Source organism: Syngnathus scovelli, chromosome 2, assembly GCF_024217435.2.
Source record: "Syngnathus scovelli strain Florida chromosome 2, RoL_Ssco_1.2, whole genome shotgun sequence".
Classification (NCBI taxonomy): Eukaryota; Metazoa; Chordata; class Actinopteri; order Syngnathiformes; family Syngnathidae; genus Syngnathus; species Syngnathus scovelli.
Window position 1 is genome coordinate 10522082 of NC_090848.1, and position 20504 is coordinate 10542585.

Here is a 20504-nt window from a genome sequence, read left to right on the forward strand (position 1 = left end):
GACTTTTTTCTACTTTCCATCTTGTGAGTAAGATTTTGACGCTCACATGTTTCCAGAAGCAATTTGACACCTCAGCCATTCATCCTTTGCAAAAGCCTTTTTTTTTTTTTTCCTCCATGTGGGTGGCAGGGCTGTGAAATTGCTAATGTGAACACAGTGCTGCCAAGAATTGTTTTGTCACGTCATTCTGCCATCCATTTAACACGTACGCTAGCTGTAATAAAAAATTCATTCTCAAGGGGACCGTCGTGACCCCCTCGCTAGTGGCACCTCTCGTTTCTCGGAAAGACACAGCTCACTTTCAATGCCTTGAGCGGAACAATGAGAGTCTCTGTGACTCCAGGATGAAATTATTTGGCACAGTTGAAGTGTTTTGAAGATTCATGAGGGGTTGGACTTTCAAACCACAAGTGGACATTGTATCAGGCTAAAGTCAAATAAAAGCAGAACATGACCTGCTCTAGGAAGCAAAGTCAATATATATATACACATTATAATTTTTTTTTTTTTTATGATGGATCAATTTGGGACATTTAAGTGACCAATGACTCCAAACATTGAGGTCTAGTAATATATAAAATTACATCCTCAGGGAATGAGAACAATGGTTACATGAGAACAATTTATAGTTTCCAGAGGTGTAGTTGATGATGATGGATACGGTTGCACGCCGCCAATGCCGTGCCCCAGTTTTAGGAGGGGAAAAAAATTGAAGTAACATGAGCCCTCATAAGTTTATTTGTCACAACTGAGTATGCGGGTAGGTCAAAGAGAAACCTTAGAAGAGCTAGTTCATATTAGAAACCACACTGTGACACCCTTTGACAAAACTTTTTCTAGACTGACCTTCTAATTTGGCATTTTCAAGCAATATTTTCTCTTTGTGTCTTTATAGGCAGAAAACACGAACTGATGTGTTTTTTTTTTTTACTGCCAGCCACAATGTTACTGCACTCTCAAGATAGAAGACCTCTCCTCGGGTTTTCAGCACTATTAACGCAAAGCATTCCCCGACAAAGACACCTTGCATCTCCAAGGAGCCCAAAAGAGTCCATCTTTACATTGCGTTCTCTCACCTCACCACTTCCCTGGGCTACGCAAGCACTCTCCAACTTGGAGCAAGGGGAGAAAGAACTGCAAAGCCTCAGGGAGCGCCAGCAAGATGAGATGGATGAATTGAACCGAGAGTTGGACAATGCAGCGATTGACGCACAGAGGGAAGAGCGTTGTCTTCTTGAGAAGGTTGAGCGGCATCACAGAGAAGCCCAGCGTCTCCTGAGTCAGGTGAAGAAGGAAAATTCAGCGGCAATGAGAGTTGTGCAAACACTCATCGATCAGCAACTTCGAAAGATTTACCAGCTGAAGGAGCAGATCCTAAGATGGGGCGGTATAGCCGGGGGCGCTAACAAAAATCAGCTGCAGAGAGGGGTGGCTGAAGTCACCCAGCCATGGGAAATCTCACTTACAATTAAAAGGATCAGCTTCCTACCAACCAAGTCCAAGAATGTATGCTTGGGGGAGGTCAGTATCTATGAGCAAGGTATAACCTATCCCATTGGTGTCTGCGGCATCCAAGGACAGAAGTGTGCATTGCACTCAGGGGATTCAACATTTTCAAACACCGCCCCTCTTGAGATCCGTAAAGAACCGTCAACAGTCAAAGCGGGGCAAAGACAAAGTTCAGAGGAGAACACAAAAACAAAGAGTGGGAATCTGCACATTGGACCAAAACAAAATCCATTAAGTTCTTCTGCGAATGAAGAGTTTAGATCGCCAATGTCTCCCATACCAAGAAATCGTGGTGTATCAGAGTCCTCCCAAGAGGACGAAAATAACTGTTCAGACATACATGGGAGAGACATCGTAACTGCTTTTCCAGTACTCTCTCATCAAGGAGAATCTGAAAGCGATGAATCGGATGGCAAATACCAACCAATCGATAAGGCCTCCAGCGTCCTTGTCTCGCGTGAAGAAACTTCCTCCCCTCAAGAAAGTGAATCCCTTTCCAGGCACACTCTTGGATACTTTCCCACAAGAGCTAATTCGTTTTCTCAAAAAGCCCTATCCGGGTCAGATGAATCATCGAAGGACAGTGGAGGCTCTCCTTCACCAGAGGATTCGTGTTACATGTGCCCTGAGAATATATCGCTCAACAGATCCTTCAGGCAAGAGCACCGTCTTTCACTTTCTTCTGACAAGTTCTCTGGTAAACTAAGCCCCGTCAGTCATGGTGACAAAGGCGAGTGTAGAGCTATCAGGAAGGTCAATCGAATACGTCTGGCAGCAGAGCCAACTCTCAAACAAAACCAGGGACATGACCCAGAGTCCCAACCAGACAGCAATACTTTAAATGCCGGGGAACCACATTTCAGTAGCCAGACTTGCGTTAGAAAGGTGTGTGGTTTACATTCTGTGAATCCATCCGTGCCAGACATGGAACGGGAGGGATCGCAGAAATACAAAAACAAAGACAACGACGTGGCAGATTTAAGGGAGCTGGGGGAAGAGGGCGGCGGTTCGCCCGCGCTTGAGTCAGCTTATCTGGTCAAACAGTTTGGCAGACAAGGATCAGGCCGCACAGATTTCAACCTGCCAAGCGGGATGCATGCAACTGTTAAAGGCCAACTCTTTGTGGTGGATTGTGGAAATGCCCGCATTCAGGTGACCGACCCCAAAAAGAACATTGTGCAGCAAGTGTCCACTTCCGGATCAGAGAGATCTTCCCGTATCTGCAATTACTTTGACGTGGCTGTCAACTCAAAAGGACTCATCGCTCTGACCTGCGCTGCCGAACGGGCCGTGTTGGTCTTCAACCGTCACGGACGTCTCCTGCGGACGTTTGGAGGCGTGACGAGTGGTTCCGCAAACCAAGAACTGGACGCTCCCCGGGGAGTTACTGTAAACTGTCAAGATGATTTCTTGGTTGCTGACATCAAGCGGGGCACCCTGACCGTCCTGAAACTGGACCCCAAAACCGGGGCCAGGCTCGAACGTACAGTTGTCACTGGTTACCACAGGCCATACCTGGTGGCAGCTTGTCTCACAACCGGCCTCATGGCGCTCTCAGAAAGAGGCAATGAGACTGGCCGTGTGCCATGTATACGTGTTCTGGAGCCCGGGTGGAATACAATACGAGTCTTGGGGGTCTGCTGCGGCCTTGGGCCTGTCCTATCCTGCCCTTGGGGCCTTTGTATTGACAGCAATGGAGATGTGCTGGTGGCAGACTGGGGCAAGCAGCACCACCGGGTTCTTCTCTACCCGTCCCAGGGTGTCGGCTGGCCGCTAGTGACAGATCATTTGAACAGCCCAAGAGGTCTCGCGCTGCTCCCTGATGGCCACATGGCGGTGTCGGACAGCATGAATCATTCCGTCAAGATCTATCGCTACAAATGACATGCGGCTGATTATGATGACTCCAAAAGTTTTGGAGAGAACCTTTTGCTTAATCTGAGGATTACATTTGAAGTAGCACAGTATGCAAATTCCAGTATAATTATCTTGCACTGCTTACTTGTTACTCACCTCTTTTCACAAAATGAGTGAACAAATGTGATTTATTCCTGATAGATAAATGTATATATATATATTATCAAATCTGATTGTTGTATCTTGTCAAAAGTGAGACACTTAAATAGCAATAAACTTTAGAGCGTTTCTGATTTATTTATTTATTTTTTGTTAATTTGATAGTAGTACAATCCCTCAATTGTTATTGAGATAAGTGTGATCCAATTTACAGGTTTTTCAAGATAATTATACGACTATCATTCGGCTGATTTTTTATGCTTTGACTTGCGAGCGCAATTTTGAATTATAAATACTGAATGGCGGCAGTCAACGCAATCCATGACAGCAGTTTGACAGATAGTGAACTGCTTTATTATACTGCCCCCGTGTGGCAAAGGCGCACACACCAGCGGGAGCAGCACAATAAATTAAATTGAATTTGCATTATATACACGTATTATTATATTCTGATTAAATTTTCATCGACTACAATATTCAGAGTGCAAGATTCCATAATAACACTATTTTGCAAATGAAGCTGGAGGGCATGTTTATTTATGTTGGTTTTTTTTGTAACCAGTGCAAAAATATATCTATTTAATAATTAAAAAAAGAAGACGATACCTACAGATAATCCTGCATTTAGTGAAACATTTTAGGTGGGCTTCTTACTCACTGAGCGTCATTTATTTACTTACTTACGTCATTTATTTATTTATTTATTTATTTATTTATTCGTTTATTCATTTATTCATTTATTCATTTATTTATTTATTTACATCAATGCTGCTACATACATATACTTCATTATTTAAGATTGCAAGTAGACCCTGAAGTGCTTTCACGTACCCCTAGGGGTACTCGTCACCCCACTATTTTAGGGCAACGCCACCAATAGCAAGACGCTTTACTGCATGCTTCACTTGAAATCCGCGTCTTACGACCAGGAAGTCACGTTGAATTGTCACTATAAGGTGAGTCAGAGTCATTAAATTTTACCACTTGTTTTTATGCCATGGTCAGTGGCACTAACAACAAATCTAAAATGTGCTTGTGCATTGTTGGTGTGGCCAGCGCAATGTAAAGATTTTAACACTTCAGTCATTGAGTTGATTGTCAAAAACTCTTTTGACCCCAATGAACCTCGTCTGCAGAGAGGACAACTCATGACCTGGTCGCCAATCGGTTTGCAGAGCATATACTCATGCTACTTGTATATTTGAATATCATGAAAAAGTTTACTCATTTCAGTAATTCCATTCCATTCAGTTTTTTTTAATGGGTCAATGAAGTTTAGTGTAAGTAATTCTCCTATATAATTCAATATAAAACCTATTATTGGTTTTCCTGATAGTCATATTGTAATCGTAATAATGAGATGTTTTGCTATTGTGCAGCTATAATTATATTCTTTCATGACACAAAACCCCATATTTTTCAAATGTTTTTCTTTTTAGTTTGATGATTATAATTGACAACTAATGAAAATCTCATTCACCAATTCAGAAGATTTTAGTATTGTGGAAAGGTTCGACATTAAAGAAACCTGGTGCCACACTCTAATCAGCAATGTTTTTTCGAAATACCTGCAATGGCTAGTACAGTCGGCTGCGCAATCGTGGGACAGACTGCTGATGTGCCAATTTTCCAAAAGATACACAACCATTGACCCCTTGACCGAGAAGGGCAAGTGACAACAGGTCAAGAGGCTGGCTTTTCACAGAGCTCTGCATCTCGCCTGACACGGATAGCTCCTCCTTGCACGTTTGAGCAGTGCGCATTGTCACACTGCGTTGCTGTGGTAATTCAGGCAAAACGAGCTCCAACTAAGTACATGCTCATATTTTTGATGTTCGTACTTTTCAATTGGCCAACATTAAAAAAATGTAATTGGTCTAATCAAATTTTTTTCGAGATACTGAAGTTGGGATTTTCTTTTGTTAACATAAGTATTAAAAGAAACATTTTACCTGCATCATGAATGACTTTATTGTAATAGACAAGTTTCATATACTATATATAAAGAAATATCCTGAAGAGAATTTTAAAAATAAAAAATAGAACGTTTCTAGAAAGACAGGTTGAGTTGGTCATTTAAAATGTGAGTAATAATTCTAATGCTTTCAATTTCGAATAGCCTTGGCATACATTAGTTGTTTTTCCCCCTATCCTTCTAATCTTATCAGGTAACCCAGTGCAAACTATTAATCACTTGCACACCCACAGAAAGTCAAACTTTGACCACATTTACACGAGTTGCTCTAATTATTAAAATGTGGGCGAAACCACCACGAGACATTCAGTGTGAATAACCGACCGCCCCTGACCGGCACTGCATGGCGCAACCGCTGACATGCTAATGACTCCCATTTGTAAACATTCAAAGACACACAGTTCCAAGTATAAAAGCCCAACTGGTGGCCATCTGATCTAGATCGCTCACCATGAAGCTGTTCGCAACTCTCTGCTTGGGCCTCGTACTCCGCCTCGGTGCATCACTGTAAGTCATTTTTTTGTTTAATTCATTGAAATGCAACACTATGTCTCAATTTGCAATGTCCTTATAATTTACAACTTGATTTTAGTGATACTTTTATTATTCATTCTTATTTAGTTCTTTTTAGTAGTGTGTACGTATAATGCAACGCAGTATAAACATTCTGTAAAAAAAGATCTATTTTAAAATGAATCGCATTATTTGGACTTTGTTTTTCCTAAATTGGTACAGTACAGATCGATTGGTCGGTCACTGACCCTGCACTGATTTCAAAACTTTGTTTGCAAAGCGGTTCAATTGAACAAATATCGGTGTGTTGACCGTTGACTTGTGCAAGGTGCTGACCCATCATGTTATAAGTTTAATTAGAAACTTTACGAACATTAATGTGAAACTTTAAATCTTCTGTTTTGTTTTGTTTTTCATCCCTGACAGGCCAGTTGCAGATGTAACCAAAGAAGGTGGGCAGAGTTTTATTTGTTTTATTTATTTATTTGTAAGCCTGCAGAATATTAAATAAGATTCCAATATTCAAATGCAAATAATGATACTGGTTAACAAAGTTTTACAACTTTGCAAATCAGAAAAGCAAATACATTTTATGGATGATTTGCGCCGATTATTAAATTTGCCCTCTTTTTTTCTTCCCTTGAGCACATCAGGTTTTCATAATTAAAATAAATACACGCTGTTGGACAGTATAATCTAACTGATGACACGTGCATTTTCTTTTGCCAACATTACCTTCATTTGATTTTCTTGTTTGTGCAATTAACGACATGAGACAGTCCACCGTGCAATAAATGATCAAATTCAATACATAGTACATATGTATATATTCCTCTTTTCATTTTTTACAGATTCAAAGCAAATTTAAAAACATTCATCTCAGAAATGTATTTATCAAATTCCCGTCATAAAATTTGACCCATTTATCTCTTCCCTGCACATTACTCAACCAATTGAAATTATTCCAGCATCACATTCTCCTCACATTTCAGCAAAAAAAAAAAAATTGTTTAGACATTCTCTACTTGGAGGATTAAGGTGTAGCCTGACCCCCAACTTGGTGTCATTTGGTGTGCCTCTGTATTTTCCATGTCATAATAAAGATGGAGCTGTCCAACTGCCGAACAGATGTGATGGGATAGAATTTGATGCGATCACTCCAGATGAGAAAGGAAACACAATCTTCTTCAAAGGTGTACTAAATTTTATATAACATTACATACATCATTTACATTGTGCATTCATGGGCGCATTGTCATGTGATGACACTTGAGATTCATTTCCTGTAGGCGCCCACTTGTGGAAAGGCTTCCACGGCCCAGCTCAGCTCTCCAATGAGTTCTTCAAGGAACTTGATGATGATCATAACATTGGCCACGTTGACGCCGCCTTTCGCATGCACGATCCGGAGAACCACGATGACCACGATCACATCTATTTCTTCCTGGTAAGAGTTGACGCTTTGATTGGTGACGTGAGCTGCTTGAGCTGAGGTGTGACAAATGTGTCTGATTTTTCTTCCAAGGATGACAAGGTGTTTAGCTACTATAATCAAACTCTGGAGAGTGGCTATCCGAAGTCAATACAGGACGACTTCCCCGGAGTCCCCTCTCACCTGGATGCAGCTGTGGAGTGTCCAAAAGGAGAGTGTGTGACCGACTCGGTTCTCTTCTTCAAGGGTATGTTGTTATGGCAACCTGTGATCATTGTGTTTTTCCAAAAAGTGTAAATGGCTCATGATGCCCTCACAGGTCACGACGTGCATGTTTATGACATCGCCACCAAAGCTATTAAAACAAAGACGTGGTCAAACTTGCCCGTGTGCACATCTGCTTTGCGCTGGCTGGAGCACTACTACTGCTTCCACGGTCACAACTTCACTAGATTCCACCCGGTCTCAGGTGAGGTGAACGGCACCTACCCAAAGGATGTCCGCAATTACTTCACGGACTGCCCCGGCTTTGGTGAGCTCATCAAACGTTCCCGCAAATGTCTTTTTAGCTTTGTTATTATTGTTATGATTATTATTCCATGTGTGGGTTTACAGGCCACGGAGGAAATTATAAAATCCCTAAATGCAGCGAAGTCAAAATAGACGCCATCACCTCGGACAACCAAGGCAAAAAATATTTTTTCGCAGGTAAGTTCGCTTATACCGATAAATATTCTCTGAAACCTCAAGGGCAGACAGACGGTGCTTGAATTTGATCTACTTCCAAGGACCCATCTACATGCGTCTGGACAGTCAGCGTGATGGTCTTCACGCATTCCCCATAGCGAGGACGTGGAAGGAATTGGCCAATGGTGTGGATGCTGTCTTCTCGCACGAAGATAAACACTACATGATTAAGGTAGGCCTCATCAAAACGGCACTTGCGGCCGCTGAAAACCGTGATCCAATGACACAATATAACCTTAACCCTTCTTAAAGTGATTCTGTTCAACAATGCAAAGAGAAGAAAAAAATCCTGCTTTTATTTGATAGTTTTACACACTGACAGAGGTGCAATTCTTCACCTGTAGGACGATCAAGTGTACATCTATAAAATGGACCCGCACAAGACCCTCATCGAAGGTTACCCTAAATCCCTTAAGGAAGAGTTGGGCATCGAGGGCCATGTCGATGCTGCTTTTCTGTGCGGCGAAGAAAATACCGTTTCCATAATCCAAGGTAAAACGTTTTGGATTTGACACATTTATCAAACAGAGTGTTAACAGTTCACTTCACTGTTTTCAGGAAAGAAGCTTTACGACATTGATTTGTCGGTCACGCCAAGAAAGGTGACCAAAGACTACCTCCTGCCCATTTTTGACATTGACGCTGCATTATGCGGTTCAGAGGGAGTTTATGTGTTCAAAGGATCATCTTATTACAATTATGAGACTGCCTTCACCTTGGGTATGGCTAGAATAGCCCCTGTGGCTAAAAGTATAACCCCCGATATGATGGGATGCCTTGAGTAGACACAAACTTTAGCTCCCCATCAAAACCAGGTCATGTGAATAATTCAATTTTGGTGAATAAACATTGATAAAAGGTTCCATGATTTTTTTGATCATGTTTGTGTTATCGCCAGTGATTGAAAATTAAAGTCGGCTAAAATTTCTAAAGTAATCTCGACATTGCAAAATATACTGTCTTTCAGATGTGGTGAGAAATTTTGTTTGAAGACATTGAGAAATGTAACTTTGGTTTAAATATCACAGAAATTTGCTTTCCCAATTCCACATTAGTAAAAGTTAAAGAATGAGCGTAACACTCAGTATAACTGCAGCCTACAAGAGTCCAGAGGTCATGCTGGCGTTAGCAAGCATTCAAGGCCCTTTCACTCCCTCCACACTTTTTGTTCAATTAAAATCCCTGTGATTTTCACTAACAATAAAGGGAGTGCTGGCCTCAGCATGGCTTCACACTCACACACTGACACAAATGCTCACAAACGCACACCAAACTATTTGATAGACGCCGATTGTCAACTGACGACAAACGAAGCAGGTGGGCAACGGTACAAAATAAGTTTATTGAGTAACACTGTTTTAAACATCTGAGGTAAATGAACATTTACATCAACATGCTCTTCAACAAAAGTTTATATAGAAAGACTTTGTTTTACACACACACACACACACACACACACACACACACACACACACACGCACACACAGTGTGGATTAAAAGCAGGGTTTGCACTACTAGGTTTTTGCCATGGAAATCCCTCAAACATGTTTGTTTAAGATGGAAGTCTCTTGATCCATACACATATACAGCAACAACATAACGACTTTAGATGAATATCTTCATCATTGCAAATGAAATTTCTAAATTCTTTAAAGACAATTCTGTGTTTCTATTATCATCCCCTAATTATAGCGGGCTACAATGTCAATGTGCAATCCTTTATTAAAGGTTAGAAAACAGCTCGCTAACATTTTGTAAAATAAGCCCAGTTTAGAGACAAACAGTCTTTTTTATTTTGGGGTTGAATTGTAATTTTCAAAGTGCTGGAAGAACACAATCTGGTGGTTTCATTCACTCTTGTGGGAGATAGCCTCGCTTCACCCTCAACCATGGTGATCTGTTTAAGAGAGAGTTAGCTAGTTATTTAGCTAAATAGCTATCTTATCTTATTGTACAGTGTTGCAAGCGAAATTCCGTGAGACAGGCAGGAATTTGTGAGAGGGACTGGAAAATAATAACAACCCACATGGGATATCTGTAAAAAAACAAACGGGGGGAAAAAAAAAGGATCATATCCCCCGACCCCCACCCCGAAACCTAAAAGTCACAATGATAATCTACAGCTAGTCTAGAAAATGAAACTTGTCCTATACAGAACAGCTAGAAGGAAGTCAACAGTTCTGTAACACACTGCAAACACAAGCATCAGAAAGAAATTGTACAAGTCCTCCAACCAAAACAGCCTATTTGGGTTCGGACCCTCGGAGATGCTCAGCTCCAATCGCTCAATGACCTACAGTATGACCGATGGAGAGGTTTGTTTCTTGCCAAAGTCCTCTTACAGTAAAATAGTGAGAAATCTCCAAATAGAACCAGGAACCTTTGAAAAAGAAGAAAAAAAAAGTAATTCTGCATCACACGTTGATTGACCTACCCCGTATTTATACTGTATACATATTTATAATTGACCCTGATGTAACAGTAGAGATGTGTTTGCATCAACACTGAAACAATATTAATGAACACAAACACACAATTCCAACACACCCATGTGGCCCGTCCAGCCCCGTCATGATCATTAATAAGAAACAAAAGTGCAAACCTGTCTTTATCTCTCCAAGCAAAGACACTAAAGACAAATATGAAGACGTCATACTGCTGCCCCTAAGATCTTAAACTTTAAATGAATCCAGTTATCATCATCGTCAAAATCAGCTTGTGGTGTGTATCGGGAAATTTCCAGGATTGCTTATCATAAATGATGTGTTTCAGACCACGAGGTATGAGTTTTGCCATTCAATGTGGACCAGACGATCAAGCAGCTCGTCGACAAAAAGTTCCCGTGGCGTTTTCTTAGTTCAAAGCTTGAAACAAGGTCAGCGTTGCGGCAGGACAATTCCCACCTGCTCACAATACCCCGAGCATCGGACAGTTCCTAGTCAAGCAGAACATTGCCATGTTGTAGCAACCTCACTGTGGTACCACCCACATTGTCCACCAAAAACCGCTCAACTCCCGTTTGCTCTGACTTCATTTTCCATGATTCTTAAAAATGGAAGCAGGAAGTAGTCCAAGTTCCAGTGCAACGCTCACGCAAATGTGAAAGGAACTAGTAAGGAATTTAACAGTTAAATTCCTTTTTATATTTGATTTACTGTATGAATTGCAACGGCAACATAAATGGCTCAAACAATTGGTTTGCTGACTAGATCCAGGGGGGAAAAAAAAACGGGACGCCGGGACGGGACCTGCGTGAAAGCGGGACAACTGGCTTGCTGACTAGAAAAACAGGACCTGCGTAAAAGCGGGATAAAACAACAGGGCTTGTGAAATATGCTGGGCCTCGAGACACTAGGTTCAAAACTGAGATGTCCCAGTTAAAACGAGGAGATAATCTTGTGAATATGAATGGTCGAAATGTTTGTGATGGGTTCACAAAGGAACTGCTTTTAATATTCCGAAAAACGTGAAACCCGATGAGATTTAACCGATGAGCCAAATGTCGTGGTTGTGAAGCAGTAGGAGAAGTAGCACCCTACTACCCAGTTACATCCTCTACATGACTTGTTTTTTTGTTTTTATTTTTAATTTTTCCATAACATAATCGTACACATTCAACAAATTTTGCAGCGTTTGTGTGAAAAGTGAAGATTCTGGTGCAAGCTACAGATGCGCCTTGTCAACATTTAGCATGACCTTTTGAACGTGGACCTCACGTCTCTCCACGTTCGTTGTCTGTACTGTATTTGATTAGCTGCTGCTACACGTACCTATTTTTTAATTGGGAATAGATTATCTAAAGGAACCCCTGATTGTTTATTTTACACACTTTTTTTTCCTCGATGTTTTCAAATATTCCTTCCAGTAGAAAAATATAGACTACAATTCTGTCTCCTCTTTTGTTCATCTAAGCAAGCGGCATCAGTTACCTCCGCCAAGAAGGTTGTGTTCTCATTGCTGGATTCTTTGTTGGCAGTAGTGCACAAAAAAAATAAAAATATTCAACTGATTTCCACAGGACCTTGTGTAGGGGTGGGGCATTCTGGATAAAGGTGCTGATTTCTTTCAGGCATTCTCAGAAGTGGTTATCTATGGAGATTGAGTGAAGCCATGCTTTTTGAGGGTGATTTTTTGAGGTGACCTTGTCTGAGTAATTGACTGCCACCAAAACCTTTGTAATTACCTGTACGAAGCACTATTTTTGTCCAAAACAAAACGCCTTAACTCACTTCCACATTGTTCCTCAGCACTGACATGCCACAAAGCGGCATTGAAGCATTACTGTTGTCTAAAGAAAATTCACGCCTCAATTCACATCTCCATAGTTTCTTACAGGTTACACCAAAGAATCAGTGAATTGATGAATTTGTGAATAAGCGTGGATCGTTTGGCCTTGGCAGAGGTCTGCTCTCAGAGGGCCATTTTAGAAGTAAATGGTCATGTTCAGATGTTGGCTTGACTTTGTCCAGTTTATGTTGTTGCTGATGACTGATGGGCACCTTGTGTACTTGTATCCAGATTGATGCAGGATTTTGTTGACGTTGCCATGGTTACACAGCCAAATCATCAGGCCGAGCCCTGGCGCCGCTGCTCTCGCCCACCCGTCTCGACTTCTGCATATCAGGAGGCTGATGCATCTCCGCTTTGGTAACCACGGTGGAGTCGTCGCTCACCGTTGCTTTCTCCTCACTTGCCAAAGCCTCCTCAAGCGAGAGGAGGTAGAGACGAGCGTGGCAAGGGAGTGTGGGAAAAGTGGAGTGTTGCGACTCCGGCGGAGGGGGGATACTCGACTCCTCCGGCTGGGAGGAGGAGGAGGAGATTCGAGGTGAGGGAGGAGGGTAAGAGCCGGAGGAGTTTTTTCCATTGGCGTCCTGCATTTCCAACGCCATGTTCCTCCAGTTCTGCTTCTCCTCTGTCAGCTGTCTGTGGACTCCTCCATAAATGGAACCAGGCAGCGACTGTAACAGGAGGTCATCTGGGTGGAACAAGCTGCGGTCCATCTTGACAGAACCGGTTGCCGTATCGGGACTTAAGGAGATTACCTCGGCGGGACTGTCGGCACCCCCCTCGGCCACGCTGCCCCCGACCACACTCACGCTGGCGTACCTCGGCAAACAGTCGAGCGCCGGTGGACTGACCTCCTCGGGAAGAGTCTTGGCGTCTCCGGCTCGTACCGCGCCCAGCAGCAGGGACTCGTTGTCGGCGACAAACTCATTCGTGACGCTTTGCTTGACTTTCTTCCAGCCCAGGTGGTAGATCTCCAGCAGGTTGAGGACCAATGAAACGCAAGCCACCGCCAGCATGAAGATGATAAATATCGTTTTTTCAGTTGGCCTGCAAAAATACATAGTGACGAACAGTCATCAGGGGACATTCATTCCGGTTTCTAACTCTGCATTGCAATTTGCTAAGATTTGATTGATAGACGCTCGATCATAGTAAGAAAATCCAGCTTGACCTATCAAAGAGTGTGGACAGGAGATTGAACTCAAACAAAGGTACTTACAGTGGGTAGTTATCAAAGAACTGACCTGGATATAAAGCAGTCCACTGTGTTGGGACAGGGCCAGCGCGCGCATTTATAGAGCGGCCTCAAGTGGAAGCCGTAGAGGAAGTACTGTCCCAGGATGAAGCCCACCTCAAACAGGGTCTTGAAAATGATGTTGAAGATGTAGGTCCTCAGTAAGGCCCCGCGGATACGGATTTTGCCGTGCTCATCGCGGATCGGCGGCTTCTCCTTCTTCCAGCCGCCGTCTCCGTTGTGGTAGAGGGGGTCGTGGTCCCCCGGGTGCCGACCTAACTTCCTGTTCTCGTCTTCCCGCTCCCTCCTCTTCTCCTCCATGCGTACAATGTGCAGCACGTGTCCCAGGTAGATTAGGGTCGGCGTGGACACAAAGATAATCTGCAGCACCCAGAAGCGCATGTGGGAGATGGGAAAGGCTTCGTCGTAGCAAACATTCTCGCAACCGGGCTGCTGCGTGTTGCAAGTGAAGTCGGACTGCTCGTCGCCCCACACTTCTTCGGCCGCCGCGCCCAACACCAAGATACGGAAGATGAAGAGGACGGTCAGCCAAACCTTGGGAAGCAAGTACCATAAAGGTTTGAGGAACACACAACAAACAAAGAAGAACACCTCAAAATGTGTCATATGGAGCTCAACAGAGGTAGAAGTTATGGGAGAACACAGAACTGGCGTAAGCCGTTACCTTTCCTATCACGGTGGAGTGTTCCTGAGCGTTCTCCAACAGTCGCCCCAGAAAGCTCCAGTCACCCATGCTTCACACGCTTTTTTTTTAACCTGGAGAGAAATTGGTCTGTAGTTAAGACACTTAACCACTTAAACGTAATTGAGCCAACCCTCAAAGAGATTTTTAATGGTGCCTCCTTCATTTGCAATTGACAAAAATCAAATGCCATTGTTTGAGAAACATTGCATTGACTTTACTTTTGTTTTGTTGTCATATCTGTGATCTGCTTTGTTTCCCAACAAAGTGAATGAACATATCCTCTGTGATGATTTCATATTTTTTTTCCACCGGTTCTACTAATGAATGGTATTTAGGCATGAAAAAGAATTACTGCCCAAACACAGATCAGTTGTATTTAACTTTTGAGCTCATTACACATAAATAAAATCTTTTAAACATTTATTTAGGTGGAATTTAAATTTGACTTATTATAATTGAATCATTATTTGAGAGCAGCTTTATTTTCCCCCATTTTAGATTTATACAGTTTAGTTTAGAATTTTGGATGAAGCCTACTGAGCTAAAATTTTAACGTTAGTCCTTATAGTAGTGGTACTTGGCAAGCCAAGAACTTTTTAGATGGGACTTGGTGTGAGACGTTTGAGAACAATAGGATGACGGAAAGACAGAATTAATAACTTTTAATTGGTCATGTAATTTTGCCTGAAATCTACCATTGACATCAACTTGGGTCAGACATATTGTCGTTCCTTTTGTTTGGAAGCAGTGGAACACGGCGTATTATGGGACCACAAAAGAAGCAAAACTTACAAATATATTGTTGCGTTGCCAGTGACAAATCCATCGACTAGAAAGCAGAAGAAAAAGGATATCTGCAAAAGAGAAAAAAAACACAGTTTGTTTGTGTACGGTTAAATCCCAAAATACAGTATGCATAGATGAACTCATGGGAGACAATTGGGTCTTTACATTGAACCCCAATTGCTTTTTTTGAAGAGCAACACACCAATGTCACATTAACAGCAATCCATGGCACCTTGAAATCAACTTTATACACCAGACTTGTTCATGTGAACGCTTGCAAGAATTTGTGCGTGTGTGTGCGCGCCGCAGGGCTGGCTGGCTGGCCGGCCGCTGGACAATGGCCGGCCATCTGTGGGAAGTGAATGAGTGGATAACAGGTTGTCCCTGTTGAATGCTGGACTCATCACATCCCAGGAATGCTGAGGAGGGCAAATGTTTGCCTGGGATCAACTGATATTCACAAACACACACACACACACACACTTACAGTAGCCTACTCTACTACAGTATGCCTAACGCATCAAATTCTAAGAGGTTGAGCAAGGCTGCCCACAATGTATTTGGTTGATACGCTACATTTTGGTTGTTTGTTAGTCAACAATACGACACGAAAACTACTCAATGAGAAATAATGAACCTGAGTGACCTTAGTGATTGTACACTCTAGTTTACTTCTGAGATGTGATGCAAAGAATTCCGTCGCATGATGCCAAGAATAGTGGTTAAATTACAACATCATATATATTTTTTTAGATTTGCTAAATGAAGAGGAACTTAAAAACTACACTGGTTCCACATTCACCTACAAATGACATGCCATCAGGAGCAGGTTCAGGGTCTTGGGATCAAACCCCCGACCCAAAGTCGACCGCTGAGCCATACGCCCCCTTTAAGGCATTTCAAGTTTGCGAATGAACCCACATCAAAATATATTCCAAAATATTTGCCAGCTACACCACTGTGACTGATTTGCATACGGACATGTACATGATGTGTTCACGTGATGAAATGCCACCCGCCCTACGAATAATAGAGAAGCTGCCAGATGGATATTGTCCCAGCGGCGCCGTGCACTATTGATGGCGCAGAGGTCTTTGTCCTCAGTCAAACGGTTAACTCTTGGCCGACTGTTTGCACCCCCTCAATAAACAAGCACACAACAAAAGTTTATAGATAAGCAATAAACTCTCTCTCGGTTCCACTTTGACTCATATGGACGCGTGATCGGGTCGGGGGCATGTTAATGGGTGGACGTAAACACAGCAAGATTTTTAGCTGCAGAAGTTCTCCTGCCCTGTGCATAAAAAGACGTTCACAATGGCTCAAAAATATATTTGGATATCTTTGCCAATTTAGCAGTCTGATATCTCATTTTCAGGTTAACTACTTGACAAAAAAAAATACATGAATATGAATGAACTTGTAAGTTGTCAATAGACTATTGTAGATGTGGCATTTCCTTCACATCTTTTAAATCAAAACAGATGTTCTTTGTTACACTCCTAATATGAGAACCGATTTACATGACAAAACTGCAAACAAACATGCACTGCGCGTTAGGCAAGAAAAAATGGAGACAGAAAATAGACACAAAAGTTTTCAAGTTTTAACCTTGCTAAAAGATGTTTTGGAAAAAAATACCATTAAGCTTCACCTTTGACATAACCAACAATCATTGGAAGTAATACGGATATTTTTTCCAATCTTTGGATCTACTTTCCATCTGAGTAGCATCCATGTTTCAAAACCAATCGCTATAGTCTAAAGAAAAGAAATTCCATCTGAGTAGCATTCATGTTTCAAAAACAATCCCTATAGTCTAAAGAAAAAAACTAGGCTGGAAAAGTTGCAAGATATCTTTGCTCATCATTAAGATGATCATTCAAAATTTGAGTGAGGATTAAGGTAGTGTCTGACACATTTGAATGGATTTAAGTTATTCTGTTCACATGTTTTCAACTTTTATTCCAAGAGATGCCCAAATGTCTGTTTTCCATCACCATGATCAAAGAAGTAAATCAACATGGGAGATGACCCCCCGCCATACACACACACACTTTCAACACCCACCTTCTTCCCACTCTCCTATGAGCACATCTGCCCAAGCGAGTCCTCCAATCCTTCTTCTCCCACAGGTGTGTAGGAGGCGACCACTCGTGGAGTAGGGGTGATGAGCAGTGGGGATGGGGGGGAGGGGGGAGGGGGGGCAAGGAGTGGGGTGGGGGGTAAAGAGAGAGCAAAAGACTGGCTGAGAGAGCAAGGGAGAGTTTAAGTGAAGCAAAAGAAGGAATGAGGCAAGTCCAGTGTGAAGACGGCGCGTGTGGTCCCACCAAGGCCAAGCGCAGCGGCTGCGTCCCGCGTGGCCAGGGCCATCCGCCTCTGTCACATAGTGTGCCCCCGTGCAGGGGGTGCATGGGGTGGTGGGGGCTGGGGGATGGATGGTGGGGGGTTTAGTGTGGTGTGCGGATAAGGATGAGTGGCATGTTTTATGGGAGGGAGAAAGGAGTGGCAATTTGTAGTCCAATTTTATCAGATTCGTCATTTCTTAGGTATTTCCCAAAAATAAATAAAAATTGCCATTAATAGTAAGAATTGCAGGAGTCTTGTGTCTACATTATACTCGCGCTGTGCACAAATGAGTCGAACTTCGTTCACCTGTTCGATTGGGCACGGTATATCGATTTATAATTTTGTGTGATGTCACTGGCTCTGCCGTTTTGTTTACAGGGTAATTGACCAACTTGTGGGGAAAATTTAAGTGCTGCTTCCCACCAAAAAGGGCCTGGGTCCACTGTTGCAATCATAAATAATAAGAAAGTCATGAAATTAGCAATGGTGCTGCATCACTCTTTTGTTTGGGGTTTTATTAATCGCCCAACAGTCGTGAATCTATACGGTGGGATTACCTCTCAAATGTATGGATTTTTTTATTATTATTATTGCTGTGTGTAATTAAAGTGTGGAGCATCCATGATTCTAACTAACTGAATCCAATCGTTATTAATATCCAGATAAATGTGAACACAATTTCTTGAGAAAACATTACTTGCATGCAGCCTTTATATTGCTTGACTGTTTAACTAATGACTGTCACAATATGGCGGCCGCTTTGACGCATTTAAGGAGGGGACGGACAATACCCGCGTGGTTTCTATGGGCGCATTCGGAAATAGGCTCCGAGCGCGCACAAGTTCACTACGATCGTTGGTAAATTCAGTGCGTTGCTCAAATTTGCAAAAAGTGCAAAAAGGCAGTACTGGCTGTGTTCGAAAATTGATGGAAACGGAGCGCAACTATGCCTCTTCAAACACGCAATCTCAGAGTGCGTTTCCCTATTTGTGCATAAATAACGACTCCCAAACAGCAGAGGGCGCAAACTTGCCAAACAGCAAACGGAAACAGTTCCACCGGTTTTGTTCCGTGCACAGCGTTGTAGCGAATTTATCCAAACAAGGCGGTGGAAAGTTTCAATAAACTGCGTAAATCAAGCAGTTAAAACAAATCGAGAAATGGCACTTGAATCGCGTGTTACACAGGAAGAAATTAAAAAGGAATCCGAGAAGCCAATCGATAGAGAAAAGGTATGGCGTGTTACGCATGGGCGCCGCATTTAACTGTTAGCACGAAGCTCAGGACACGACGCCGAAAGTGTTATTCGTGTTATAATTTGTTTTCTGGTCAAATGTAGTAGGCACAAATAAGAAAAAACATGTCTTCTTATAAATCCGCGTTTAATCTATATTTTCTTTTCATATAAATGCATCAAATAGGCTACTTGGTGCTACCATAGGTGACCATTGACCATCATTTTAATACAGTAGCTCGCGAGGTTAATCTTGAACTAGCCGTCGGATTTATATGAAAAGTATGCTTACTCGTGCAACGTTAGCCACACTAGTCGCAGTCCAAAATTTAATTATCACTGCACTCAAATAAGGGCAAATTGTAATAGTTTACAGTAAATGTTATCCGTAATTATTTTTATTCTAAATGATTTCTGCAATTTTTGAATACAGCGATTTTGAAAATATCAGCACATTTTCAGTTTAATGTACAAATACACTTGTCTCTGCCACAGACTTGTCCCCTTCTCCTGCGAGTTTTCACCACCAACAATGGCCGACACCACCGCCAAGATGAATTTGCCCGTGGCAATGTTCCCTCCAGTGAACTGCAGATATACACATGGTGAGACTGTGGGTCTCAGTCTGGTTATTTGGTCCGCACCAGGGGTCGTTTGTGGGTATTCACACTTGCATAAAAGGTCCGGACCAGCATGGGAGACAAACCCAGGTCCGTTTAAAGTTGGCCAAACGGTGAATACACCCATAGTGACTGTCTTAGGTCATGAGCCCAAATTCTTCTGCCACATGTCAGTTGTATTATTGAAATAGTCAGGACGGTTGTGAACCAAGGACCCTCTGTAGCCTCTTTTGCCAAGGAATGCAACTTTATCCAACGTACAGCAGTCCATAAAGAAACTTTGTTCGCCCCTGCCCAAAGGTAGGTAAAACCGATACACAGCTTTTTCTGATGTCTTTGCTTCTTCCAGGATGGACGCTACACTGCGGGAGCTGACCAGCCTCGTGAAGGAAGTGTATCCAGAAGCCAGGAAAAAAGGAACCCATTTCAGCTTTGCCATCGTCTTCCCTGACCTCCGAGGGAAAGTGTATCGGTTAGTGTCACAGCATCACTGGGTATGCTAATTGCTTACAGTATTGATTAAAAAAAATTCTCTTTCCCCCACCTCTTTCTTTAGCTTTAAAGAAATTGGCAATACGGTGTCTGGCAAGAAGTGTGCTGACGACTCCATGACGCTGCAGTCTCAGCGCTTCCAGATTGGAGACTATCTCGACATAGCCATTACGCCTCCCAATAGAGCCCAACCCCTTGGACCACGCATGAGGCCTTTTTGAGCTAATACATTCTTAACAAATACAAAAACCAACCCCCATTGTTACCCTAATTTTGTATTTTTTTTTTTAAATCATAAATTGTTTTTGTCTCATCTTGTACAATAAGATGTTCAGTAAACACATCTTTTGATTGTATTATTTTGTTGTCAGTGTATGTTAGTAAAGTTATTGTAGCTGCCATTGGCATCCTCATTAAATGCATGGCACAAATTCTCTCTGACCAAATCCTGTGCACAACGCTGCCAGTGGATGTGTATGGAGCAGCAGGGTTAGCGCCGCTCCCATTCATTTCCAAACACAGCGACAGCCGCACCATGACCTCAATCGGAGCGCCATTCCATTTTTGGAATTATGACATTCTGTTTTTGATGCTCTGAACAAAT

At 42.4% G+C, this 20504-nt stretch overlaps 3 protein-coding genes across 4 annotated transcripts; 2 read left to right on the forward strand and 1 right to left on the reverse strand.

Moving 5' to 3' along the window:
* The first annotated feature begins 4375 nt into the window (after window positions 1-4375).
* Window positions 4376-9055, forward strand: hpxb (hemopexin b). Of its 2 annotated transcripts, none has more exons than XM_049754413.1 (11): window positions 4376-4481; window positions 5894-6007; window positions 6440-6465; window positions 7117-7206; window positions 7303-7460; window positions 7539-7692; window positions 7765-7977; window positions 8061-8153; window positions 8234-8364; window positions 8537-8684; window positions 8751-9055. In XM_049754413.1, exons 2-11 carry the CDS (start codon window positions 5952-5954, stop codon window positions 8975-8977), a joined length of 1296 nt encoding a protein of 431 aa, XP_049610370.1. In that variant the 5' UTR covers window positions 4376-4481; window positions 5894-5951; the 3' UTR covers window positions 8978-9055. The 2 variants fall into 2 exon arrangements, with proteins under 2 accessions (XP_049610370.1, XP_049610371.1); XM_049754414.2 differs by having other exon boundaries at window positions 4427-4481; window positions 5942-6007.
* A 460-nt stretch (window positions 9056-9515) lies between these two features.
* On the reverse strand, window positions 9516-17369 carry LOC125988762 (gap junction alpha-3 protein-like). The gene is made up of 5 exons (XM_049754412.2): window positions 17276-17369; window positions 15212-15273; window positions 14399-14490; window positions 13724-14268; window positions 9516-13526 (listed from the first exon to the last, which is right to left on the reverse strand). The coding sequence occupies exons 3-5, from the start codon at window positions 14465-14467 to the stop codon at window positions 12743-12745; spliced, it is 1398 nt and encodes a 465-aa protein (XP_049610369.1). The 5' UTR covers window positions 14468-14490; window positions 15212-15273; window positions 17276-17369; the 3' UTR covers window positions 9516-12742.
* Window positions 17370-18568: 1199 nt separating this feature from the next.
* On the forward strand, window positions 18569-20259 carry sap18 (Sin3A-associated protein). Its single transcript, XM_049753475.1, has 4 exons — window positions 18569-18786; window positions 19284-19393; window positions 19758-19880; window positions 19965-20259. Exons 1-4 carry the CDS (start codon window positions 18715-18717, stop codon window positions 20119-20121), a joined length of 462 nt encoding a protein of 153 aa, XP_049609432.1. The 5' UTR covers window positions 18569-18714; the 3' UTR covers window positions 20122-20259.
* The last annotated feature ends 245 nt before the right edge of the window (window positions 20260-20504 follow it).

Bases quoted from the DNA above. Each gene is read 5' to 3' on its own strand.
- hpxb (XM_049754413.1), top strand. From the start codon at position 5,952: ATGAAGCTGTTCGCAACTCTCTGCTTGGGCCTCGTACTCCGCCTCGGT. The intron at 7,207-7,302 runs GTGTACTAAATT...CATTTCCTGTAG, and splicing joins AAACACAATCTTCTTCAAAG to GCGCCCACTTGTGGAAAGGC. The intron at 8,685-8,750 runs GTAAAACGTTTT...CACTGTTTTCAG, and splicing joins TACCGTTTCCATAATCCAAG to GAAAGAAGCTTTACGACATT.
- LOC125988762 (XM_049754412.2), bottom strand. From the start codon at position 14,467: ATGGGTGACTGGAGCTTTCTGGGGCGACTGTTGGAGAACGCTCAGGAA. The intron at 14,269-14,398 runs GTAACGGCTTAC...TTGCTTCCCAAG, and splicing joins ACTCCACCGTGATAGGAAAG to GTTTGGCTGACCGTCCTCTT. The intron at 13,527-13,723 runs GTCAGTTCTTTG...GTATTTTTGCAG, and splicing joins GTGGACTGCTTTATATCCAG to GCCAACTGAAAAAACGATAT.
- sap18 (XM_049753475.1), top strand. From the start codon at position 18,715: ATGGCACTTGAATCGCGTGTTACACAGGAAGAAATTAAAAAGGAATCC. The intron at 18,787-19,283 runs GTATGGCGTGTT...TCTCTGCCACAG, and splicing joins AGCCAATCGATAGAGAAAAG to ACTTGTCCCCTTCTCCTGCG. The intron at 19,394-19,757 runs GTGAGACTGTGG...TGCTTCTTCCAG, and splicing joins GAACTGCAGATATACACATG to GATGGACGCTACACTGCGGG.